The sequence below is a fragment of the Acanthochromis polyacanthus genome, chromosome 16 (genome assembly GCF_021347895.1).
Source record: "Acanthochromis polyacanthus isolate Apoly-LR-REF ecotype Palm Island chromosome 16, KAUST_Apoly_ChrSc, whole genome shotgun sequence".
NCBI lineage: Eukaryota > Metazoa > Chordata > Actinopteri > Pomacentridae > Acanthochromis > Acanthochromis polyacanthus.
The window spans coordinates 25,692,038-25,719,738 of record NC_067128.1 but is presented as its reverse complement, the minus strand read 5'-3'; the positions used below and the strand labels follow the sequence as shown (position 1 = coordinate 25,719,738).

The 27,701-nt window shown below is 39.7% G+C and overlaps 1 protein-coding gene and 1 long non-coding RNA gene across 2 annotated transcripts in view; one reads left to right on the top strand and one right to left on the bottom strand.

Moving 5' to 3' along the window:
- The window catches only part of LOC110955030 (dihydropyrimidinase-related protein 5), a 32,083-nt gene extending 5,404 nt beyond the window's left edge, over positions 1-26,679 (bottom strand). Inside the window, exons 1-9 of the mRNA XM_022199841.2 lie at positions 26,539-26,679; positions 14,814-14,928; positions 9,836-9,985; positions 2,995-3,153; positions 1,399-1,578; positions 1,126-1,194; positions 713-757; positions 551-626; positions 303-459 (exon numbers count right to left, since the gene is read on the bottom strand). Coding sequence (XP_022055533.1) covers positions 303-459; positions 551-626; positions 713-757; positions 1,126-1,194; positions 1,399-1,578; positions 2,995-3,153; positions 9,836-9,985; positions 14,814-14,924 — 947 coding nt within the window. The 5' untranslated portion in view covers positions 14,925-14,928; positions 26,539-26,679. The remainder of the gene's footprint in view (positions 1-302; positions 460-550; positions 627-712; positions 758-1,125; positions 1,195-1,398; positions 1,579-2,994; positions 3,154-9,835; positions 9,986-14,813; positions 14,929-26,538) is intronic.
- LOC127537755 (uncharacterized) overlaps positions 1-27,701 on the top strand; it is a 329,554-nt gene that overhangs the window by 276,259 nt on the left and 25,594 nt on the right. The window lies entirely within an intron of this gene.

Below are 27,701 nucleotides of genomic sequence, written 5' to 3'. Positions count from 1 at the left end.
AAAATCCCCGAATCGGTCATTTTCAAGGAAATGCACCTCGCGATGCCCGTCCAATATTCCCTGTATTTTTCGTAATTTTTTTTATTTAAAAACAGAATATTAGCGATTTTTTGTACTGAAAACGGCTGGAATTGACTGAAGCTTAAAGGGTTAAGGGAAGCATTTCTATCAACATTCTCAGCTTAAATATTGGATAATCGTTGACCTAATGTATGGCAGAGTAATTGATGTGACTACTCTATTTAAGGAGCACTGTTTACAAGCAGTAATAAAGAATATTGATCTGGGTACTGCACACATACTTGCCCAGCAGGCTCATAATGTAACTAGGTGTGTTTGGGTCGATACGGAGTGGAGGGGCGATGACGTGGGCAGCAGCATGAGCCCAGTCCTGGTGGTAATACTGCATCCCATTCAGCACAGCGTGAGCTACTGTGGTCTCTGCATGTACCACCTTACCTGCAGGGGCAAAACACAACGAGGAGGAAGTTAATCATCCTCTTCATTACTGCAGTCACTTTCATTTGTTATCACTGCACAAGAATCTCACCCTGCATCTTAGCAGCAGCGATCATGTCTCCAGCAGACATACTGGACACATTCACCAGATAAATGGGGCAGCGGGCCTGCAGTTACAAGTACTTTCATTAATTCATTTAGTCATTTATCAATAAGTTCACACAGACAGAAGATTAAAGTCTGGTCTTTTTACCCGGTTAGCAATGGTGACAGCTCTGTGAGTAGCTTCAGACTCCAGCTGCAGACAAGAAAACAGGGGTCAAATTACAAAATGACAAATTTAATAAGTACTCACTCTGCATTTAATTATTAGGTCTTTATCACAAACAAAAATATATAAGTTGGATCTTTGTCTAAGTCAACCTAACATCACTGCACAATTACAATGTGTTACTACTGTGTTTCATCAGTATTTTAAGGTTACATAAAGCAAAATAGCAGAAAATAATATCTGTTGAAGTGACTTTTTACTGCACTATGGCCCCTTCTTGGTGCAAAATGTGTCCTAAATCTCTGCTCTGTTCATCCTGTTAAATATGAGCAGCCCTATATTGAAATATTGAAAAAAAATGGATTATTGGTCAATAACCTTCACTGCAAACTTACCTCCTCTGGTCTACTGATCTCTATTCCCTCTGGTCCACTGATACCCAAATCCAGAGCTTCTTTGGCACCCTGACAATACAAACACACATTTCAGCATAAGTTAAATTTTGCAACTCTTTCCTCAACTTTTAAAAAATACACACATACATGCAGATGATTACAGTTAAAGTTAGACTGTCATTCTGACTTACTAATCTGTCATCACATAAAACAAAAAATAAATAAAAGAATTAAATTTTCATGCAGTTATTTCAGAGTTTCCATGCTGTGCACCTCTGCCACCAGCTCTCCATTCTCGGCGTGCACACGTGCAATGGCCCCGATGTCCTTACAGGTCTGCAGCGTCTGGTAGAGCTCTGAATCCCGCAGCATCATCATGTCTTTATAGGCCATGAACATCTGGAAGGAGTTTACCCCGTGCTCCCTCACCAGGGTCTCCATCTCATTGCGCACCTGATCACAGTTCAAAGGTCAGGGTTCAGGATCTGAATCCACACTCAGCTGAGTGCTCACAGAGTAGCTGATGAAGTGCATTACATGGTGTCAATGTGGCCATGGAGTGGAAGAGAATTTGTGTGTGTGTGTGTGTGTGTGTGTGTGTGTGTGTGTGTGTGTGTGTGTGTGTGTGTGTGTGTGTGTGTGTGTGTGTGTGTGTGTGTGTGTGTGTGTGTGTGTGTGTGTTATATGGGGCAAGAAATGAGCTTGGAAAGCAACCAGAACTAGATCACTTTGCATTTACATTGGAGATGATCACAGTTCCACAGAGACATCTGCTTCACAGAAAAAATGCATTTAATGCTCTTAAATTGCAGTAAAAAGGAAAGTATAACATTTAATTTTGGTAGTTAAAACACTATAACTGCATAGCAATAAATGGGATTAGAGGGCTATTTAAAAACTGCAGTTGGAGAATATGCACACTGCAGAGTGATGAAGTATGCAGGAGACAAAATAAAAATGAAAGAGAATAGTTTGTCACAGGTCGTAGTTCTATATTTATCGATCATAATAGCTTTTACAGAGTAGTGTCTACACCATCATTTACTGTTTACTATGATCATCACACTTCACAGTTTCAAATGTTTTATAAAGTATCTCTAACAGGATCTTCTATATGAAAGCTGCTATGTAAAGCAATTTCTTTAATCAAGCTTCAGTTTCAGACAGGATCATCAAAGAACTACAATTAAGGCAACATAAATAAAATAACTACAGTATATAATGTTTCTTCCTTTATTTAAAGGCCAAGAGCCGAAACAGAACTCAGCAGTTAACTGACGTAAAACTGTCCTCTCCAATGTGAGTATTTGCTGTTTTTCTATTGGCTGGACAAAATGGCATTAGAAAACATCATTTTGTAGTCCAGACATTTGTGGAAATAAAATTAAAGATTAAATAGTTGATGAATTAAATATGAATGACTGACAGAACAGACAATCTACAATGTAAATAATCCTTAGTTGCAGTTTCAAATTTTGTTGTTTCATACTGTTACACAGATGTTAATAACAGCTATATAACAAAGATTCTGGCATTTTGGCATTAAATAATTCTATATTGAATAAGATGTAGCACGTGCACAAAGTCAGCAGATGATATAGTACACACAATAAAGCCACAGGCAGAATAGGGGATGTTGACTCATAGAATATGCCTAATGTGCCCACTGAACATGTGTGTTAACCCAGTTCTTGTAAGGTTTAATCTAGGTCATTTCACATTTCACCCATAATCAGAAAGGGTTTGGTTGCTTTAATATTCATTCAGCAAGAATGAAAACTTGAAGAGTGAAAAAGAGATGATCTACTTCCAAAGTGTTTTCAGACTGGTCATTGACATGGTACATTTTGTCCTGTGTTTGATTCTTACCTTTGGGCCCCACCAGGTCACACCAACATGCAGAGCGTAGTCACAGCATGCCTTGGCATCAGCCAGAGCTCGACACTGCTCGTAGGCGTCCAGCAGGGAGCAGTGTTGTTCAGGCAGGACTAGACCCATCACCATGGTGGTACCACCCATCAGAGCCGCCTGTGTAAGGTGAGAGGGTGATAAGGGGTGAGTTAGAGGATGGAAAGGGGGGAAGGGAAGGAAGAATAAGGGAAAAGAGAGATTGATGAGAAAAAAGAACAAGGACTCCACTGTAAAGCACACAGACTCTGTTTGTGTAGACACAATGATCCTTCCCTATCAACTGTTGTCCTATTATTCAGTCCCCTATTCAGTGCCAGTACTAATTAATTCACATACACAGCATTTAATTTAAGTCAAATGTGGCAGTTAAGGGTAGATGAAACTTAGAGCTTGTAACTAGAGCTTTATTTTTTTTAATGTTGTTCAGTTCTGTTACTGCTGATTTGCTTACTCTATAGAAACATCACAGGCTTACATAAATCTTACAAAATCCGAGATTAGGTTTTCTAAAAAATATTGGGAAACTGCATGGAAGACCTTCTAAAACTACTCCCCATAAAACTCAAAACTATTTTAATCTTTCTGAATTTGGTGCCTGTTTTTCACAGCAACTCCACGCCAGCAGCAAACTGGAGACGTAAAAGAGGAAATATGAAAAGGACAAGAAGATTAACTGAAATTACTGATGAAGAGAGGGAATGGGTGGAGGTAAGGGAAAGTTAGAGACAAAAAGAAAGGAAAAGGAAAAGAATAACAGGCTAGTAAACTGATCAAGTGAAGATAGTGATGTGCAGTTACTCATCACAGCTGACAGAATGGAAAATGCACTAATATGTAACCATGGCAACAGATACTGCTCAGCTATGCTTGTCACAAGACCCCACCCTCATCCTCCACCACCTCTCTCCATCCAAAATTGCACTGATAATCACCCATTTAATATCCTTTAAGAGGGATATGGCATTGAAGAGTGATGGGAAAAGGTAATAATCATATATGTAATAGGCAATAAATAGGTGGCGTTTAAAAGCATCGCCTTCTTGCATTATATTCTCCATTTTCAGCACAGCTGAATTACAATAAAAACAAAAACAGTAACTGACAACCAAAACAACATTATCAACATTATGTCTACAACTTAACCTGAATGAAATATAACTACATCTAAACGTTTCTGTGTCAGCGTGACATTCCTTCAGACTCCAGACGTGTCGTAGGCAGAGATCAGGCCATCTGTTTTCGAGTGGCAGCCACGCCAGCCAATGAGCTGCTAGGTTTTCCACTACCATAGAAACCAGTTTGAATCATCTGCAGCGTCAGCACTGCAGGTGTCCACATATATGCGTGCAAGATGGGTGTAGTGTTATTTATCACTGTCACTACACAAGTGTGTATGCGTGTGTGACAGATCAAGGGACATGGGCACAGCTGGGGATTGTGGGATTTAGCCTATCCATCTGCATGGCCCAAATTAAAATTTACTGCCTGTCCACTTCTTTAAAACAGGATAGAGAGAGGAGCAAAAATGGCAGAGAAACACTAAAAAGCAAGAAAACGCAGGGAGAGGGAGAAAAAAGAAAGCTGTTTTCCATTTTTTTTTAATCAGTCCACATGTATACTGCAGCTGATGTATGAACAGTATACTAAACAGTATAAGTGTGCATTTTTATCAGTATGAAGGTTTCAGGGGTAGTAGTAGACTTTACTCTGTCAATCTGGAATAAAGAAGCTGTCTGAAAGTCAAAATGTTTTTCATGCTGTCCTGTTTCATCTTTGCAGGCAACATCTGCAACTACAGTCACCACAGAAACATCTAATTTTAGACTATTCTAAATTACAAATTCTCTACAGAGATCTAAGAAATACCAAATTATCCGTTACTGTACATAACACATAGTCAGTACGTGCTGCTCTGATGAGATGTCTTGACCCAGTGTAGCTTCTGCTGAGTAGAACTAGACAGACAGACAGACAGACAGACAGACAGACAGACAGACAGACAGACAGACAGACAGACAGACAGACAGACAGACAGACAGACAGACAGACAGACAGACAGACAGACAGACAGACAGACAGACAGACAGACAGACAGATAGATAGATAGATAGATAGATAGATAGATAGATAGATAGATAGATACTTTATTAATCCCGAGGGAAATTCAAGTGTTCAGCAGCTTACATACAACTATATAAAATAACAAAAGGAAGGTTAGTAACATTACCAATAAAGGTTAGTATATACTCTGAAAATGTTGCCGTACAATACTATAATATAAAAAACAATTGTAATTGTAAAATCTATAGGATACTAAATGAAATTAAAATTCAATATACAGTATTTACATATTTCAAGGTATGGTGATTTAAAGTGAATTTAGTGATTTGAAGTGACTTTGGCAGGTAGTAGGAAAAAAATTATATCGAACTACCTAAGGTGCATGGACATTCTAGAATAATAATAATAATAATAATAATAATCACATTGGCCTTTATGTGATTATGACTATGCCGCCCCTGACCTCTCAGTGATGAGTTGTACAGTGTGATGGCCAGGGGGACAAAAGAGTTTCTGAGTCTGTTGGTGGAGCAGGTCAGAGACAGCAGCCTGGAGCTGAGCACACTCCTCTGACTGATCACAGTCCTGTGCAGAGGATGCTGTGTGTTGTCCAGGATGGAGAGAATCTTCTCCAGGGCCCTTCTCTCTGCTAGTGAAACCAGAGAGTCCAGCTCTGAGCCCACCACTGAGCCAGCTCTCCTCATCAGTCTGTCCAGTCGTGCAGCATCCCTCTTTTTACTGCTCTCTCCCCAACAAACTACAGCATAAAAGAGGACAGCTTTACATGACAGACTACACTACAAAACTCCCACAAAATAAGCATCCTTCAAAATGTTTTAGATAGTTTACAAAAAACTCTGCAATCTTAAAGGTCTGTAACTCAGTTCAGTCATTATAGAGGCCTTGTGAACTTTATTAGAGATGCTAGAGACAACACCCCAAAGCTTACAAAAACATCAAAAACATTAGGAAAAATTAAAGAGGATAAAATAGAATTGACTAAGAAAGCGTTGGAGCTTTGTATTTTGTGCAGTGGTACAATGAACACAGAAGATTTACATTCTAACATCATCTAGCCTCTGAGAAGCAGACACATAGTATGTATGTAATATCCAGGTAGTGCTAGTTTGAGAGAAAAATCAGGGTTCAAGAACTTAAAGGAACAACGATTCAACAGACTCTCACACAAACATTTTGGTTTATAGCCCACTGTGGGTAAATGAGGAATTTGAATTTTAACTTGTGGCAGAATACATTGCCCTATGTTGTTAAGAGAAATTAACCAATTAGATGTTGTGATGAGGGACATTTTGTATTTTGCAGCTTTTATAGAGCATTGATGGTTATTAAGGTATGTGAACTATTTTACAATTATCCCAAAGCGGACATAACACAGTGTAATTGTTTAATTTAGATAGACTGCATTGTATCATAGCACACTTTAAACAAACAGGAAGAGAGCAGACTGTGTGTGATTGTGTGTTTAGCCTGTTACAAAGCACAACAGCACTGTTTAACCTACATGGTTTTAATCTAAAACCTCCCTTGTCATCCCAACATACTTTACCCTCTGGTCCTCTCAACATATCACTGATCACTGAGAGCAAAGCTGCAGTCGAGGGTGACACATAAACCCCAAACAGTGTTTTACATGAATCCCCGACAGTATTAAAGACCCCCGACCCCTGCTGTGAACTTAATCCCCCTAAGAGAAAGTAAAACAGATGCAGAGGAGGGTGTTGGCACGGCAGTAGAACATGAAGGTATCCCCATATGAAGCAAAAAAAGAGTTGTTCTATAAGAATTTGATTATTTACTCCACTTTGACTAATATGCTTTCATCCTTTTTTGAAACATTTGAAGGTATTACAGTAATAACAATTTAAAGATTACTCCATCAAAAAGGTTACCCACTGTACTACTAACTATAATGATAATCTTAGTTCATTAACCAACTGCTTCTCAAAGACCCAATAAGCACAGAGACATTGGATCACGTGAGTGTATTAAGCTCCTTCTACTGTGCATATGACAGTGGGGGAGAAAAGGAGAGAGACATGTCTGATCTGAGAGAATGAAAGGGTCTCTGTATGTCAGACTCGGGGAGAGGCTATCGGTGTCAGACAGATTACCACTGCAGCTCTCTGATCAGCCTCTATCAGCAACCCCTCATACTTCACACTACAGCTGAACACATCACGTTTCTCCATCCTACACCTCTCATCCATTTTTTCAGCCTGCACTGACATAAAAATGATCTCTGCAGTGCCTGCTGGGAAAGATACTCCTCTGGCAATATGGAAGGTTCTTTGTGAGAAAGTCAGATCTAGTCCAGTCAATCTGAAATTCTAATTTGATGGATGCAATTAATTGCACTGTAAACAATGGATGGGAATAACAGTGAGGGCAGACCAAACTTCAGTACAGTATAATTTATTCTGCTAATATTTACTAGTACAGATACAGTAGTAATACATTTTGTGTTATGATGCTTTTAGTTTGCAGGTATAGATGTCTAAAAGCTTTTATAAGTTGTTAAAATATGTTATGCATCGCTAACAAACTAATTATATTATTTATTTTAGCGTAATGTCAAAGCAGCTAAAGCAAATATGTTTAACAATTCCTAACTACACAAATACTATATTATATATTGAGAATACTTCTTCTTATTCTGAGATTTGCATACATGCACGATACACTTCAGGTAATACTGTTCAAAAATGGAGGCATTCCATGGTTAAAACCAAGCCCTATTGTCCTTACTTAAACCTTACATCACTTGCTGATGTTTAAATAGGCATTTCATGTGTGCAACATGAAATTTTACTAACCTTGTAAAGTCCAATATTTTACCCTTTGTTAACAAGTTAACTTAAGGCTTACATGCCCCCAGAATGTGTGTGCGGTACATTCTGCCCATAATACCACTGTTTTTAATCCTGTTCCTGTGTTTATAGTTTTAAATGCAAATGAGCTATTGCTGCCCAAACTCCTTTACAGAAAAGGGCCCCAGGGAGGCCCCTCTCTGCATTGCTTATCCTGCTGTGACATCACAACAGGCTGCAACCCGGACATTTGGTTTAGAGACACACATTCTGATCTGTGGAGAAATGGCCCTTTCTTATAGTTTGCAGGTATCTAGATACACGAGAGGCACACCATTATGGTCAAAATTTGGACCCTTTAATATTCCATGTAAAGTCTAGAATTTTTTTCTAGAGGAGATCTTTAGTCAGTGTCAGTGTGGAGTCAAGATTGGTCAGTGTCACATGTAAAGACAAAAAAGTTAAATATCTCAGCACAAAATTTTCAGCATGATGCTCAAATGCATGTAAAAACAGACAATATGAATCCATGCTGCATGATCTTTCTTTCTATTTTCCACCAGTAAACTCTGTTACACACAATATATTGCCCTTCAACTGCACGTCAGAAGAGGGGAGGAGGGTGTGACGAGGAAGACGGAAAACTAGAAGAACAGGGAGGAGGCTGGGTAGGAGACAGGAAGGAAAGTAGAAGAGGTCGCAGACTCTTACAAAACAGTGGGAGGGAGGGAAGAGGATGTGAAGGGAAATAGTTTTGGGGTACATCACAATGGCACATGAGCCATTGCTGCGGTAACAGTCACCATAGGGACCACATAATAGTACCATGGCCATGTGTGCATATACTCACACACACAGAAATTTCCACAATAAGAGCGGGGTTAGTTGTCATGGCAGCGTGAGCGGTGGGTAGGGTTGATGACTGGGGGGGTTGCTGGGAAAAAGCTGGCATACGGATGATTCAATCCTCCCCAAATTCCTCTCACCACACTTCACTTGACATTCCATTAATTCAGGCCTCATTTTACTAAGCTACAACACTGCAAGTTCACTGCTGTTCTTTCAAAAAAATCTTTCAAAACACTGGCAATGTTTTGAAGATACAAGATACAAGAAGTGCTGTAAATCTCCTCCAGTCTGGAGGCTAACAATTATATACAATTATAGACATTATATAATTGATGTTATATTATTATATGTGAATGGAGAAAAATTAATATCATCATAAATGGAAGCCCTTTTCAACATGATACAAATGTGTGACATAAATTACTAGATGTGAGTGATAAAGCAGTTAACTATGAATGTTTCTCCCAAATGCTAATGTATGGTGAATACCACACTTTTTATACATCCCGCTGATGCCCAGGACTGAAGACTCTCCAAAACATGAATACCGCTGTAGGAAACAGTCGCACTCCCTCTTTTGAAATGTGCTGATTAATAAATTATCTTCACTCCTCTGAGTCTCAGAGGATCAGTGGAAACCATACAGAGCACCCATAGGAAACAAAGTACAAACCCGGGACAACTGAAAACTGAACAGCTGTGTATGTAAAAACAGAGGTTTTTGCTTTCAAACAGAAACTACCGACAGCTGATTGTTTCTTAGAGTAGCATTGTAAGAGCATATGTGGGTTTAGCCTTGATGAACAATGAAGTTGAAAGCAGGGTTGAATATTTGAATACAGACAAAGCAGATACAGAGTAAGAGAGAAAGTATGCTGGAGTATGACAGCTGTCTTCGGACTCTAAATGTGTTAAATGACAGGCATGCTGACGAGTCAAGTCATAGCAAAGCCCTGTGAGTGTGTGTATGTATATGTGTGTGTGTGTGTGTGCACGCACGCACGCACGTGTGTGTGTGTGTGTGTGTGTGTGTGTGTGTGTGTGTGTGTGTGTGTGTGTACCTTGGTCCCACTGTAGAAGTCATCCTGGATGCTGGCATTCATGAAAGTCTGTTGCAGATGAACACTGGTGTCTATTCCGCCCGGTAACACCAGCTTTCCAGAGGCGTCGATCACTTTAGCCCCACCTGGTATCATGAGTTCCTTTCCAACCTGCAACGGGGAGCACAACTTATTCAACGTTATCAATATGTATTTGGTGTCTTTAACGTGTATTTAAACTACAAAGCATTAAAGATAAGTCATTCTGAGCCAACCTTCAATGTAGTCCATTGATGGTTATGTCATATATTGAACAATATAAATCAAGGGCTGGTTGTGTGCCTCCAAGCATCAAACTTTAGCTGGGCAGACATTAGGTAAAAATGGCATCATGGCCGAGTTGCAAGGCGCAAACCACAACTGACCAAAAAGAACATAAACGTTAGTGTGGCGTTTGCAAAAAAAATATCTGGATGAGCCCCAACACTGTTAGGATAACATCCTGTGGACTGATGAGTCAAAAGTGGAACCTTTTGGAAGACATAGGTCCTTTTACGTCTGGCGTAAAGCTAATACTGCATTTCACAGAAAAATATCATACCAGCAGCGAAACATAGTGTTGGTAGTGTGATGGTTTGGGGCTGCTTTGCTTCCACAGGAACTGGATGACTAATCATAATTGATGGAGCTATGAATTCTGCTCTCTATCAGAAAATCCTCCGGGAGAATATCCACCAGCAGTTTATGACCTAAAGCTCAACACAGATGGTTTATGCGGCATGACAAAGACTCAAAGCACACAAGCCAGTCCACTCTGAGTGGCTCAAAAAGAACAAAATTAAGGTTTTGTAGTGGCCGACTCAAAGTCTGGACTTGAATCTAATTGAGATGCTGTGGCAAGACTTTAAAAGGGCAGTTCATGATAGAAGATCCTCTAAAGTGGCTGAATTACAACTATTCTGCAGAGAAGAGTGGGTCAAAATTCCTCCATGGTGATGTAAAAGACAGATCACAAGCTGTAACAAACATTTAACTGCAGTTGCTGCTGCCAAGGGACCAACCAGTTAATAGGTTCAGGGAATTACTTTTTCACAGGGGTGATATAGGTTTTCAATAATTCTTCAATAAACCATAATTTGACATTTTGTGTTATGTGGGTTATCTCTGTATAATGTTAAAAATAAATATTAGTTTGATGACCTGGAACATTTAAGTGTGAGAAATATACAAAACTAGAAGGTGTCTGTAATACTACACTCTATAAAAACAGTGCCATGAAAATTTGCAACAACCACGACCTCCATCCGACAGATATCAACATGATACAAGAAGAACATTTTTTTGTCCTAGTCAAAAGTTTGAGAACACTCCGATTTTTAATGTCTCATTGTACTCTGAAATGAAAGCACAGAACAAATTAAAAAATGAAGTAAAAAAAAGTCAATTTAAAAAACAAAATGTATTCTAAACTTGCTGTGGTAGCCGTTTTGGTTCAGGGTACCTCTCATTCTGTAGAAATCACTGACCCTAGATCCAGCAAAAACAACCCCAGACCATCACGCATCCTCCTCCATGTTTGACAGTTGATGTCACACACTGAGGAACCATCCTTTCAACTACATGACAGCGTAGAAGTCCTGCGTGATGAACCAAAGATTTCATATTTTGATTCACCAGTCCATAATACCTTCGTTCAGTCTACAGTAGTCTATTGGCGGTATTTCATGGCCCTTATTCTGACGTCTTAGCAATGGCTTTCTTGCTGCAACTCAACCTGTCAAACCTGCAACTCTAAGTCTTCTCTTCACAGCTGGAACTTAGACTTGCTTCTACTAACACTATTAAACTGTGTTTGAAGCTGTTGTTCTGTGAGCCGCCTATCATGCAAGCTGTTGACTCTCAGAAACTTGTCTTCTTATTCAGTTGTGGCTTTGGGTCTTCCAGACGTCTTCTTGTCAGAGTTTCCCTCAATTTCTGAATGCCTTTTGATGGCGATGAAAACTCTACTCACTGACACCTTGATTTTGTTTGCATTTTCTCTGTAGGAAAGACCTACATTTTTAAGTGTTATGATGGTCTGTCTCTCTTCTATTGTTAATTGCCTTTTCTGGCAATTTCTATAGTAACACACTACTTTCTGGAGTACAATACTGTTCAAATAATGCTCTGGAGGGTATGATGCCACGCTGTGTTCCAATTTTTACACAGACAGAGGTGTTATAAGTAATCAAGAAAAGTTGGGACACCTGTAGGACTTGGTACCACCAACTTTCAAGGCTTGATCAACCTCCATTGCTGCAGAACAGCTTTTAATTGTTAACCCATTTCTTGTTTCCTGAAAAATGCCTTTTTGCATCATTCTGAAATGTACATGGGCTGCACAGTGGACGTAGTGGTTAGCACTTTCGCCTTGCAGCAAGAAGATCTCTGGTTCAAATCCCGGCCTGGGCCTGGGATCTTTCTGCATGGAGTTTGCATGTTCTCCCTGTGCATGCGTGGGTTTTCTCCGGGTACTCCGGCTTCCTCCCACAGTCCAAAAATATGCTGAGGTTAATTGATAACTCTAAATTGCCCATAGGTGTGAATGTGAGTGTGATTGTCTGTATATGTAGCCCTACGACAGACTGGCGACCTATCCAGGGTGTCCCCTGCCTTTGCCTGAGTCAGCTGGGATAGGCTCCAGAATGGATGGATGAAATGTACATTATTTTTCAGTTTTGGATAACTACCTTTTTGTAAACCTCTGGCAGTTCACCACTTACCTTTGTACCATTTCAAGCTATTCATTAGACTTGAGCTTTTTGAGTTTCAATGAAAAACTGGAATAATTAGGGCGTTGTAAAACTTCTGACCAATAGTGTATACATAGATTTTTTTCAAGTGGAAGGCTTGATATCATTTGCTTTATCCAATTTGTGATGGTTGGTCTATGAGCCTTCTTCAAAGAGAAGGCTATACCCTTTTCAGCATTTAGCATGCAGAGGTCCATCAATATTCATTGTTCATTTTTATTATGGTTATACTCTTTTGGATGAACGCCAAGTAGAAACAATTTAGGGTTCAATGACTTTTTTAAAGTCAATACTTTTTCACATGTAGCTCTGACCTCTTCCCAAAATGTTTTCATCTTTCTGCCAAACACAGTGCAACAGTGTTCCTTTAACTCCTGTGCATTCAGTACATGTATCATTTCAGGACTCCTGGAGTCCTGAAACAGACCCCAGGAGTCTTGCTGGTTGAATCAGTCCATGTCTGATCTTCAGGCCTCGCAGCTGCTGATGGACTGAGTTGTGTTTTTTCTGCTGCTTGTCAATCCCCGCAGACAGATCAGAGCAGAATCTCACTGGCTCTTGTATTCGATATCTTTCTTCAACTGGGCAGCACACATTACCTTCAGTTTGTGCCTGTGGTTGAGAAACTTTATTACTAGCATTCTTAGTGGGGAGTTAGCGTCCCTCTTCAGTCTGACCCGGTGTGCTCTCTTCAGAACTATTTGACTGCTGATAGTCAAGATTTCTTGGATCTATTTGTCCAATAAGGAGCATGGCTCTGGTCCTTTAGCGCCCTCAGGCAGATTCACCAGTCTGAGGGCATCACAAGCCATGGCAGTGGAGTCTTGTAGTAGGAGTACAGCTGAGCTTTCCAGGTTTCTGGGACTTTTCTCGTGCCTATCACCATGACAACATTCTGTGAGCTAATTATAGTGTTCACTATTATTGTGGAGAGGCACAGAAGTCACTGAGTGGTTGCGGTTCAGCGGCCCGCGGGCGGGCCGTTTTGATATCTGCATGAGCATTTTTCGAAATAGAACGACACAGCCAACTCGATGATAGAAACACTATACAGTGAACCCTCGCTATAACGCGGTTCACCTTTCACGGCTTCGCTGTTTCACTGATTTTTTTAGCGCAGTTTTTTTTATGCTTTTTTTAACAGTGCATTGTGTTCTGCATCCTGATTGGCTAAGGGACTGACCAACGTGAACAGTCTCCGCGCCTCGTCTCCTCTGCCATACAGGCCAGCGCTGCCTGCTGTGGAGCGCTGGATCATTTCTCTCCTTGGTCTCCATGTAGTGAGACACCCTGAAAGACAGAGCCGACGGAGCAGCCTTATTCTTTTCCCCCGCCGTCAACCGGACAGTGGACGTAGTCCCCAGCCGTCTCTGACCACCGCAGCCGCGCTCCCCAGGATAAGCGTGCCGGCGCGAGCCTTCCCCACCCCCGACTGCTCCAGTTGATTCAGCCGGCCCGCTCTCTGAGGCAAGAGTACCGCCGCCGCATCCACCTGGCTGCAGCTGCAGCGCTCCCCAGTATTATATAATAACTGTAAAAAATAAAGCTGACTACTTCACGGATTTCGCCTATCACGGGTTCTTTTTGGAACGTAACCCCCGCGATAAACGAGGGTTCACTGTACACCGATGGAAAGCTTAGATTCTCATGAATCCGCCGGTATAAACCACTTTCAGATGTGATTACCACAGCGGGTAATATAAACACATTTGTCCGACAAACAACGAATATCCATCCATCCGTTCTCTATACACGGCTTTAACGTACACAGCGCGACTCACATCTGCGGGTTCATTATTACACTCAGATGAAAATATTCCACAAAAAACAGCCATAATCCAACCTTGGACATCCAGACGAAACAAGCCAGTAAAATATTTTGTCCAAAACATGTCTTGAATTTGGTATATAATCCACGAATAGGTCGTTTTCGAGGAAATGCACCTCGCGATGCGCGTCCAATATTTCCTGTATTTCTCGTCATATTTTTATTTACAAATAAAATATTAGCAATTTTTTGTACTGAAAATGGCTGGAATTGACTGTACCTTATAGGGCTACTAGTGTATTACTGTGAAATGTGAGTCAGATGGGGATAGATTAGACATTGAATATGTGGGTCAAAGTGTGTATAGTACATGATGTGTGTTGAGTAAAAATGCATTTGTAAGTCCATGTGTAAGAATGTGTACGTATGTGTGGTTTACCTGCTGTATGATTCCATTCTCAATATAAACATCCGCTTCCTGGGTGAAGTCATCATTGACCACTTTCCCTCCCTTGATGAGAATACGCATGGACCCCATGTTAGCAGCCATAATCCTGCAAAAAAAAAGGCTACGGTGAACCAGTGAATACAAATGCTGGTGTAGAGGTTAGCCAAAACCTCAGCATACTTGAAAATTATCTTCTTTACAGTATTTTAACATTTTTAATACTAGAAAAGCACTCAGAGAGTGGAGTACTTCGCCAAGGCTGCTCATTCCCCCACAGACATTGCCAGAAATGTAGCATACATTTGTTTGTATTGTTAATCAGAAATCATGATAGCATAGAATGAGGTCATTAAATATAGATGTACCCACAAACAAAATGATCTTGCGCTGAGCACAGGCGTGTGATATGCATGTGTACATTATGTACGGAAACCGAGTCTCATAATCTAAATATGCCGTGGGTGGTAGAAATTGACGAGACTCGGAAACACTCCCACAATTTAATCAATTGTTCATTGTATCATTTCCGATAATTCCTCAGCGGTGGATTTGTTGTACGCTTGCAATCATGTGAACATCAGCAGGCAGCTGACTTCGACAATGATGCTGTGACGCTATCACGTAATGATGCGTAAATCCTTAACAAATCCGTGGATCCAGACTATAAGCTGCATCACTTTCAAAATCTAATGAGGTGGTCCTTGTGTCATTTCTGATCTTCCCTGAAAATTTCATCCAAATTTGTTGGTTCGTTTTGGAATAATGTTGCACACAGACAGACAGACAGATTCACAGATTAACAGACAATTGTACACCGACCGTCACATAACTCCACCGCATTCCTTGGCATAATAACAATGTCAAAATAAGGCAACTAGAATAAAACCCTGGCCTTGTCTCAGTCTTTTCGGCTGCAAGAATCCATTGCATAGTCCTTCCACAACAGATCTTAAAACCTCTGCCAATAAGAGTAAATTCAAAACGATCAACATCCTGATCAGCATATTGGTGGCTTAAAAAGCAAGTCAACGGGCTCATAAGCTGTAGAATTTCTATTGAAACCTTTTGTTTTGTTTTTTCTTACAAAAAAACATTCTCGTTCTAAAAGCAGACTGGTACAATACTGCTTGTGATTACTGAGCGCACAAGGGGACAAACCATCCATGATTAGACATAACTACTAATCTGCGTATCTCATAATTTGTGCTGAGTTACAAATTACAGTTTCTGATACATTCTGTCATTTTGTCTCAGGAGACAGACAACTTCCCAAGCTTTTAGTGAGTCAGCTTGGTCTATGAAATATTAAATGGTGGATCTATTATTCACAAATCTATTACAGTATCTGAGGGAATATAGCAGACTTGGTTCTGCAAGCACAGATGGAGAGCAGAGGTTTCTTGAAGTACAAAGTGTAACTGCTTACTCAGCAACTAAACTAACTTGCCTAACTAGCATTATGAAATTAATATAGAGGAAGAGAACTGGATTAAAATGACCAATAATTAGCTGCAAATTATGCAATAGCTGGAATTATATGCCAATGAATTAATTAGTTGATAGACAAAGTAACTATCAATTACAACATTTTGATAACTGTTGAAGTATCTTTGCCTAGAAATATCCAAACATTCCTTTGTTCCAGATTTTTTCTTCTGAAGATTTTCTGCTTTCCTTGCTTTGATACGAAGAACTGCAAGCTGGTCAGACCAAACAAGCAATTTGAACATGTCAGCTTGACCTTCAGAATCTTTTATTGACATTTTCATCACAAAATCATCATTGGGTTAAATGATCATGTTAGTAATGCTATTGTTAGTTGTAGCCCCTCTTTCTGCAAGTATAAAGGAAGGTGATTTTAATGATCCCACACGGCCTGTGGTTAAGAGACACAAACAAACTAATTAACCTAATTTTAGGAATTTCTGCTACATGAGCATTTTTCTAAATGAATGCCTGGTGGTCATTATGTGCATAATGATTACTTCTGGCTATGGTAATTTCAGGTTGTGTTACAGCACACATAGTACCCAGTTTGAGTGTTTCATAGAATCCTATTCAATGTACGGTTCCTCTGTTGAATTTTCAATAGGTTTGTGATTTTAAGACTATGATTTTGTTGTTGTTTTATTTACCTAAAGGAATAAGAATCATATCCTGTTTGTGGCCGTAAAGCTAGATTTCAGCTTCACCTCCAAACTCTTCAACAAAATAAAATACATTTTAAATGTACAATTTTTGCGATAGTTTGTATTTTTTCACCACATGAATTTAACCATGTATTTCTCAAATACATTGCAAATTTAGACTATCATTAGGAAAGCAGCTTGAGTAAACCTAATAGGATCAACAAACTGCGAGGTTCCTCTGCCAACATCCCTCTGTGTATTCTGCATGGATGGCTGTATGCAATGTGTTTGATGGCGAGAAACAATAGCCTCACAGTCACACAGCATCAACTCAAAGAGATGGAGGAGAATAGAGAGAGGAAAGAGAGGGGAGATGAGGGGAGGAGCAGGGGCAGAAAGAGAAAAGTGAACAGAATAATGAGGAGAGAAAAGATCTTGAGGCTCAAATTTGTACCCCAAACTGGTGATACTAGAATAAGCCCAGAGTGATGGAGAAAGGTTGAGCAGAGATTTACTCTCAAAGGAATATAGTATTATAGTAGCTTTTGGTTTTACTGTTGATCAGCTTAATTTTTAGATAATAAACAGTATATGATGATTAGAGAAACTCAGTGGCAACAAAACTTATTGCTCTAAACATGTCTAAAATATATGATGTTTAAAGAAGAGGACAATAAAATAGCAACTTCTAAGAAAAATATCTATACTATCTGGTTTTGCTTTAGGCCATATGAAAAGCAGACTGGTAGAGCATAAAATTTACATTATTTGGGATCAGGACAGACCCCAGTTGAATTGAGGGCAAAATAGGTGATGAAAAACAGAAAGAGAATTTAAAAAAAGAGAGAAGCTGAGAAACAAGGATAGCCATAGAAAGAGATTAGTTCACGGATAGAAGAAGAAGAAAAGTGCATGATTGTGCAAAGATGAAAAATAAAGGACTGTGGTAAACATGGTGGTGGAGGGGTATGCATTATGGAAAGCAGTGCCCTAAAGGCCTGGCAGCCAGAATAAAAGATTGGTTTCCCAGGAGATGGGGACTGGAATGCTTTCAAAAGAAAAAGCTGTAACACCCCCCCCCCCCCCCCCCCCCCCCCACACACACACACACACACACACACACACACACACACACACAGAGGCCTGCCTGACCCTCTAACCTTTAAGTGTGGTGCCCCCATCAGATACATCAGTGTAACAGAGACATTTTCTGATCCTGAGAATGGTAGGTTCAGGTTTCCTGCCACATATCAGTGACATGCCCAGGGTAAATAGGTGATTGTAAATTGACTGTAGGTATGAGTATGCACAGTTGTCCTTCTCTTTGTGTTAGCCCATGCGATATGTCCAGGATGTACCTCATTTCTTGCCCGCTGGGATAGGCTTCAGAAACCTTCTACAGGACAAAGCAGATATAGCCAATATATGGAAGGATGAATGAATGGTTGAAACCTTTAAGGCATTTTTTGAGCACATTCAAAAAAAAAAATCCTGTTTGCTGCATTTCATTTTCGTCTCACTGGGAATTATTGTGCAATTTTCATAGCTTTGGGTGTGAACTAATGATTGAACAAAATTAAATTTCTGAAGACATCCCCTTCAACTCATTATGCAATCTATAATGTTAATTTTTCAATATTTCTTTTACATTTTATCTATGAAATGTTTTTGGGTTTTTTGTTACTAAATTTATCATAATAATAATGCATAGGCAGAACAATAGATCGGTGGTTAGCACTGTCGCCTCACAGCTAGAAGGTTCCCAGTTTGCCTGGGATCTTTCTGTGTGGAGTTTTCATGTTCTACCTGAGCCTGTGTGGGTTTTCTCTGGCTTTCTCCCACAGTTCAGACATGCTGAGATTAATTGGTGATTCTAAATTGCCTGTAGGTGTGGATGTGAGTGTGCTTGTCTGTCCTGTGATAGACTGGTGACCTGTCCAGGGTGTCCCATGTCTTCACCCTAAGTCAGGTGGGGTAAACTATAGCTCCCCTCTTGACTCTACAGAGGATTAAGCTGTGTATAGATAATGGATGGATAGTAATGCATGTTCATACATTAATACTACAGTCTTTGTATTACTGCAGTATTACCATTGCAACAGCAGTGGAAAAACTTGACTACCTTTAAAAAACTTTTGTGAACTCTGAGTCCACACTTACAGATATATTACTATTTCTTGTGCATTTTCAGAAAACTCTTTATAAATTAAGTTGCTACGTGCACAAAAGAGCTTATCAGACAGATTTATTAAATTTACTGATTTACTAAATGTACTGTACATATCAGTAACAGTAAAATTGTGCATCAGTTCCATAAAAATATATATCTGGATTAGTTTTAAAAAGATATGACCGTTTTAACTTGGATGTGAGATCTACTGTTTAGCCAACAACTCACGACAAATCCAAAAGCACATGACAACATTCTGGACAAAGAGGAGGATTACAGTTCCAGCTGTTCTGCTGCCAAGTCTGATTGAGCTCTGCTGGCTTTTTAGCTTTTAATATTAAAATCACCCCAGAAATCATTCCCTGTCTCACTCACACAATAAATACAACCTGCCAATTTAAAGTATAGACTCCAGATATAGTCCAATAAAAGCCACCTGCTTCAAAACAGTGAGACCACGAAAAGTGAACCACGATATGGCGATATGTACATCTGTACAACAACAAAAAAGGACAGATATATAAAAAAAGAAATTGTTGACAAAGAAGCTGATATGAACAGATAGAGAGTGGTGTCTGCATCAAAGTCTGGTCTATACAACTGATCTTTAAAGGCTGAGGCTACTGTTGTCACTGTGTTCCTGTCAGCTCTGTCCAAACCTACACAGATGACTGACTGTGTGTGTGGGAATGAGAGCGCTGACTAAACAAACTGCTGCACTGGACACTGGGAGCTTTGTGTATTTGTGAGAACTGTAATTCAAAGGAAATTAAAACCAAACTATATAAGTGATATTCTAGACAGGGACACCTTTTATATTCAGAAGAACACTCAGTAAGGCCTCCAGCTCTTTAAGGCAAAAAAAAGAGCATAGAAGTGACAGTGCCAACTGAAGGTCACCAGTCATTTTTTCAGCTGTACTCTTTAATTCTGATTAGTTCAAACGTTTTCAGAAGCCATAAAGAAGACATTGATCTGTACTAATACAAAACACCTTGAAAAGGTTTCTGTATCGTGTTTTGCCTTTAAGGGAATTTTGCTTGACTGAAATCTAGACGTCGGGCTGCACAGTGGAAGAGTGGTCAGCACTTTTGCCTTGCAGCAAGAAGATCCCCGGTTCAAATCCCGGGGTGGGCCTGGGATCTTTCGGCATGGAGTTTGCATGTTCTCCCTGTGCATGCGTGGGTTTTCTCCGGGCACTCCGGCTTCCTCCCACAGTCCAAAAATATGCTGAGGTTAAATGATTATTCTAAATTGCCCGCAGGTGTGAATGTGATAGTGATTGTTTGTCTGTATATGTAGCCCTGAGATAGACTGGCGACCTGTCCAGGGTGTCCCCTGCCTTCACCCGAGTCAGCTGAGATAGACTCCAGCACCCCCCATGACCCTAGTGAGGATAAAGCGGTGTATAGAGAATGGATGGATGGATGGATGAAATCTAGACACTGCAAACACTATTTAACATTGTTGATGTTATGGCTGTTGTCTCCTGGTCAATTGGTGAGCCAATATTCTCTCATCCAGCCAAGAAGAGGAGCACACTACTAGTGAACACCCAATGTTTTCAGAACTTTGAACTGGCCCAATCTAGTGGCGGCTGCTAGGTCTAACTTATTGAACGTTTATTGAATGTTTAGTCTAAGCTGTCTCCAAAGTAATTCACACAGTCTCAAAGAAGTTGTTGGTGTGAGAGGTAAGCATAAACTTTGGATAAAGCAGTTTGCATATCACAGCTCAGCAACCAACTCGGCAGATCTAAAGACAACAGACCAACTTCTGCATTAAGATGTTCTGCCAGCTTTCGTATTCTTTGAGTGTGACCTAAAGCTGAACTATTTAGTGAAAATATCAAATTACATTTTTCTCACTGATTCAACAGCTTAAAGCCTGAGTCAGACTCACTGCACAATGTGTGTCCTAAACTGCAGCCTTTGCAATGTGATAACTGAGTTGTTTCAAATTGCTAATTTAGATGTGAAATCAATTAATTGCTCAGCCATTGTGGGAATATATCAGAGTAGACAGATTTCAACAGGTTTCTTTTATAGACAGCTTTGACAGTTGCAGAGTCATTAAACAGCAGCAACTACAGCCAGACCAAACTATTATTGTTATTTATAGTTCATTTTCATTAATAAAGCTCGAAAGTGAAGTCGGTTTAGTGCACTGTGGCCCATTTAGTTGATTTATAATTAATGTACTAGTCTTGTTTTTCCCTGCGACCAATCAACTGGCTTCAGTCCTCCAAGATTTCCTTCGGTCAAGTACAGCCCCAGTTGAAATATGAATATTACTGGGAGAATTATTAGTTTTATGAATATAAAGAAAGGGAAAATAGAACAGAACAAGAGAAAAACTTCCTTTCTTCCTTTCTTCCTTCCAGCAAAAAATTAAATTGTGCATCTGTGCATTGTGCATGTTTGCTTTAACAAACAATGACTAATTTATTGTCAAAATGTTTGCGGGTTCATTTTCTGTCTTATCATTGCAGGTCTACTCCATCACAGTGAGGGCTATATGAAATGGGACGTTGACTTTTCATGGCTTTGACACAATAAGCTGCCATTCCGCCTTCAGGCATTATTGGGCCGTCTGTGTTCAATCATTGGGCTGTGGTTTGTGTTTTTTATATCATTATTATTATTATTAGTTTGAATCTCTTGGCTCTCATCCACAGTTTGAGACATATATGATAGGTATACTTTTTGACCCCATGGGAAAATTGACTTGTGCTCCATGAAATTCAATCCATTCAGCCATATGTGCGCACAGCACCAGCAGCCTTCAATCAGCATCAGAAACAGTTGAACTGTCTCACTGCCTACTATTTCAGTTTTCAGACGCCTGGTTTGTGCTCATTTTCACAAATTATTTCTTCTTGCTAAAAATATATGAGACTTTTGAGATCAAATAAGAGTCTGCTTAAGAAGACTTGAGGCAACATGAAGAAACATGATGCAAGTTGAGGTGACGTTGCGGATGTAATAAAACATAAAGCACAGTGAGGAGCTGTGATGTGAAATGATTCATGGCGATGACAAGAAGCAGCCATTGGTCTGCGTTACTACAATTTTGTAAGGTCACTCGGTATGCCAAAGCCTTTAGTGTACGTAAAGCCAACTGGAAAAGCCGTTTTCCTTTTTTCACACACAAAGGAATGACACTGGTGCCTTTACATTTACACGTGAGAAAAACGTGTGTGTGTGTGTGTGTGTGTGTGTGTGTGTGTGTGTGTGTGTGTATACGCGTTTGTTTTCTGCTGTGTCATAGCAGGTCTAACAGAGACAGACACACACACAGACACACACACACTTAGCCACACACCAGGCAGCATTTCACACACACCCTGGGACCAGCTGCCTCAGCACTCACATATACACATAGATGCACATGTACAGTTTCCATATACACAAACACTTTATGCACACTATTTTACACACATGCACACGGCAGACACACCCTCATTTTTCTCCTCTCCCCATGCAGAGTTTTTTTTGATGAGGGTGTTAATTAATAATAAATGAGGAGCAGCCAGCAGACTCAGTTCAGACTCTCAATGTCACATCGTCACAATGTCACACAGACACAAAGAGTCACGAGAACACAGTCACACCAAACACACAGCTACTTCACCGCTTCCTACAAAACTGCACACTAATACAGTAGGCATCATTTAGGAAAAAAACAGTATACTGGTATGAATATACAAGGGCAAAAAATGCTTTTAAGCCTTAATTTAATGCTTTCTTTAAGTAATTATGCTCATGCAATCTAAAAATCACTTCCTAAATATAAAAACTTAGTATCTTTAAAAAACAAAAACAAAGTTGGAATCAAAATTTTAGACCAACTACAAACATAGGAAATTACATGAATACTGTAAACCAGGTTTGATCTTACATTGTGAATCTTGCAAATGTGATGCAGCCAGAAAATAAATTGAAGGGAGATTAAAGAAGATTAAAACCTGCAGACTGTGATATGGGAAAGTCACATCTATTTTCAGTAAAAGCCTGCAAGTTCAGAAACAGTTTAAATTTGACAGAGTAGCTGCTGACACCCTCAGATGTCTGTTTCTGAGCATGTGCAGGCTACACGTGTGTGTGTGTGTGTGTGTGTGTGTGTGTGTGTGTGTGTGTGTGTGTGTGTGTGTGTGTGTGTGTGTGTGTGTGTTGATGCATGCTGTAAGTGAGAAGAAAGGAATAGACAGCTGCTGACTCCTGCTTGATCTGAAGAGTAATCGCCACGGGGAGAGACGGTGTGTGGTGTTTGTGGTGTGTGCGACAGCCAATATGTGTGTGTCTGTATTACCTCGTCTATGTGTGAGTTGCCTTGTGTGCGTGTGTGTTTGGGAACAGTAGAGCTATTAAAAAATCAGAACAAACGTGTATCAGACAAATTTAAAGCAGTTTGGAGATAAGAATAGACATTAAACACACCCTTTTCCTCTCTCACATGCGGTGAGGTTTAGAAAGTTGAGGGAGCTACTGGAGGTTCATGGATGAATAAGCCATTAGTGTATTACACACAGATAAACAGACAATAACAACAGCGATCACACAACTAACTAGGGCATCTCTCGAAGGATTAGGGCATTGCTCCTTCTACACACACATTTATCAAGCTGTAATTATATGGTTTGGTGAACTGCGGGCAAACATTTTGTTCAACAATGAAAACAACATTTCATCTCCCAGTATTTTTTTTTCAGTCTGACCTTTGACTTTTAGTCTGACCTTAATCTTTTCTCTTATGCCACCTACAGGTAAGAATTTAAACTTTACATGTGACTGCAGAATTTCTAACATTTGACCACATTTATGCTCCTTGGTGGATGAATGTTTTTTATTTTAGTTGCACCTTTCAGTGCCAACATTCGGACAAACTTTCCATATTTAGGCCTGCAACTGGTAAAGACTCTACTATCATATTATGTGAAGTGAACGTGTAGCCTGCACATACAGTCTGTGCAGCATTGACAGATATTCATGTGTATACCACCCAAAAACACCTGGCTGTGTGAATGTGGTAAAGTATGATTAGATATTGAGGATCTAATAAAAGTACGTCACCATGAGGGAGATAATGATCACCGAAAGCCCCAGGGAGCCATTTGTGGTGCTTTAAGGGTCAGTATGCTTCAGTTGAAGTGAATGTTAGATGGTTGAACAGCATCTGAAGGCCCCTCCCTCATACCTCTTCATCTGTGCCCAAAAATTTTTGTAACTTTCGGAAACTGACCATTGGACAGGGACTTCATTCGGCAGACATGTGTGGAGATGAGCGAGCAATAAGAATTTGAACCCCTCTTTCAGTATTCACACAGCTTCAATCATTTTTCATACATGAATGTGACACCATGAATGCAGTCAAGAAAAGGCTATCTGAAAGTGCGTGTCCTTAACTTATGTGATTCATTGCATCTTGGCCCTGTCCCTGACATCAGGCTTTTCAACTCACTTTCGTTTGTGGCCGTTCAGAGTAGATATTTCTATCTGTATTCAGACACAGTCAAACGACGAGTACTACTATGTTTTTTTCTTACAAGCACACATAGGTCATAAGATTTTTTTGTCTGCTATTATTTCCATTCAAGCTTAAGCCTTTTTCTCAGTAGACACTTTGTCTTGCATTATGAAAATAATAAATAAATGCGGAACTAACAAAAATATGTAAATCTCCAAATGATTAGAAATAAGCAAGTTCGGAGTAGTAGAATTAGAATTTTTGCTAAAACATTTACTTGCCTTAATTATTTCATATAAAATAAAATACTAACAATGTAGTAAGATTACCACGATTGATCATTTACTGCTTCAAGTGGCCACCGAGATGTGACCTGTTATTTTCTGGGCTCAAATTTTAAAGCCTCAAATTCGGGTGTTGCCATGGTGGTATTTTAAAATCAGACATAATGAGGAGAGGATCTGACTAGAGAACCCAAGGGCACTGGGGTCGGTGATATGGTACGCACTTGTTAATCACAGGGTAGCACCATCCAAAAACATACCCTGCTTTATCATCTATTTTACTATAAATGGGACCACGATTTAAGAAATGAACATTGTGTTGTGATCAAAAAGTCATGAAACAGTTGACTGAGACCAAAAACTAATAAGAAAAATATTTACTGAAGGAACATATGATGGGAGAAGTACGATCATTTTCTCATTGATTTCTATACAATCAGACTTTGTTTTGCAGCTGGAGGAGTCGCCCCCTGCTGGCTGTTAGAAAGAATGCATTTCACTTTTGGGACCCAAAGACGAGAAGTATTTTTTAGAATATGGTCTATGGGTACACCCTGAACAGGTTGCTGGACTACTACAGCGCACTACAGACAGACACACATTTCTAGTAACAGCAATTTAGTCACAAATTGGTGCATATGCAGTGATAACATATAAACTCCATAATAAATGGTCAGAAGCCTTCTGTGAGGCAATAATACAAAGCACTGCACCACCAAGTAACTGTATCATGATGTAATAAGTTGTAATTGTTTTAACATTTTATAAACTAAAAGATAACCCAGAAGAGATTTTTATAATAATATAAGAAAATATGCATTCTTCATGATACATATCAAGTATAGGCCAATGATTACATCATCTAATTTGGACCCACTGTAATGCATTCCATTCATTGTGGTGCACCGAAAGGACCACCTAAAGCACAACTAGAAATACAACATCCGGGATCTGAGATTTTAATATCACCGAGGTTTTAATATCACCTGTTCACATTTTGTTCCCAGCCACACGAATACGGCCATGGACTGCACACACACTACATTAACACACACACAGCGAGCTGGTTTGCATGCATGAAGATGCCAGAACCCACTTTTCATCATCACCGTGATTCAAAATATTTAACTGAACACAGGATAACCTATAAGAGAAAAACGGACTTACATAACGGGCAACACACACTCATTCACTGCACACTGTCTTATTGCACTGATGGCACGTTAACTACACACACACACTCACACACACACACGCACACGCACACACACACACACTTGCATCTTACCCATATTTCGTCGCACGCGACGTTATTTCAACATGCACACTGCCAGTCTTCCATATAATTCATTATTTTTCCCCCTCACTGAAGGCTCACATTCATTCATTCTATAGACACAGTCTATGATTCATTTTCATTCAAACGTGAATGAAGAAAAACATAAAATTTTACAATTAGCATTAATGTCTGACATTAAGCTAATTTAATGTACCGAACAGAAAAATAATCGCCATTAGAACCGTGGTTTCATCGACATATAATACATAGATTTAGCATCCCAGAGAAGATTACTGATGATAAATTCCACCTACATTTGTCAACAACTGTCGGCTTGTGCAAAATACACCCTGACAACTTAATTTCTCTAATTTTCCTGGCTGCTTACCCTTTCGTCGCAGATACCCTGGTCCTCCTCCGTAGGAGCTTCTCTCCGTTGCCCAGCACTAGCCGAGTGCGTGAGGACAGCTGGCACAGTGCGAGCCGCAGATGCTTCGTCCGGCAGCAGCCAATCAGGAGCTGCTGGGACCAGCGCAACTGAGAAACTGACCAATGGGAGAACAAATGTGTCTGTTGACGGGTCCGCTCTGTTCCGAAGACAGGGGCGTGTCTGCTGCCTCCGGAGACAGGCTGCTTTCAAATACTATCGGAAATATGCAGATTACCACCTGATGAGGTGATGTTTTTAATGACTAAGAATAAACTATGAAGTACAGGTGGAAAAAGGAACTTATTTACCCAAGGTAAATAAGTTAAATTAAGGTAAATTAATTTTTGTATTATCAACTCGTGCATAAATGTCAGATTTGTTTATGCTTGTACACTATGAGCTACAACATTAAAACCACCTACCAACCAACAAGAGATCAAATTAAAACTGTTCATTCATTAATGTCAAGGAAAAATCATCTTAGCGGTGCTTCTGAATTAATTGCTCCTGTACATATATGTATAATACCTGCACAATTTATATCTGTATCACCTAAGATTCATAATGCATTCATACCTTTTAACCTTTTGGCTGTTCCTCTAGAGAATCAGGAATGTCATGTTTTATTTTAAATGATCATATTATTTAGCTAAACATTACACTGTATTGGGATTCTTGAACTCATGTCTCAATCTGCTCTAAATTATCATTTAGTCTGCAAACTCTACAGCTAGCTTACGTGTCTTTTGGAAAACAGCACCATTTGATCTGCTTTATTCTGATGCAGCATATGTACTATTTGACAATGAAATTCTACACAAATATGAATAATTAAAATCAAGTCCTAGAGTCCAGTTTGATAGTATTTCTGATCCAGAGCACATGAACGCTGCAGTTCTGGTGATGAGAGCCTACTATGAGCACTTGAAGGCAACAACAAGGGCCTGAAGGGCCACAGTGTGGAGACAGCTAGGCGAGCTGGGCTAGGCTGGATGCTGCTGTGGTGGGAATTTAGAAGTAAAGAGAACTGCGAGACTACCAATTAACACCATACTTGTCATACATATGAGTATATACTCCATATACATAAATAGTGAATGACTCAACTATAAACTTGGAGA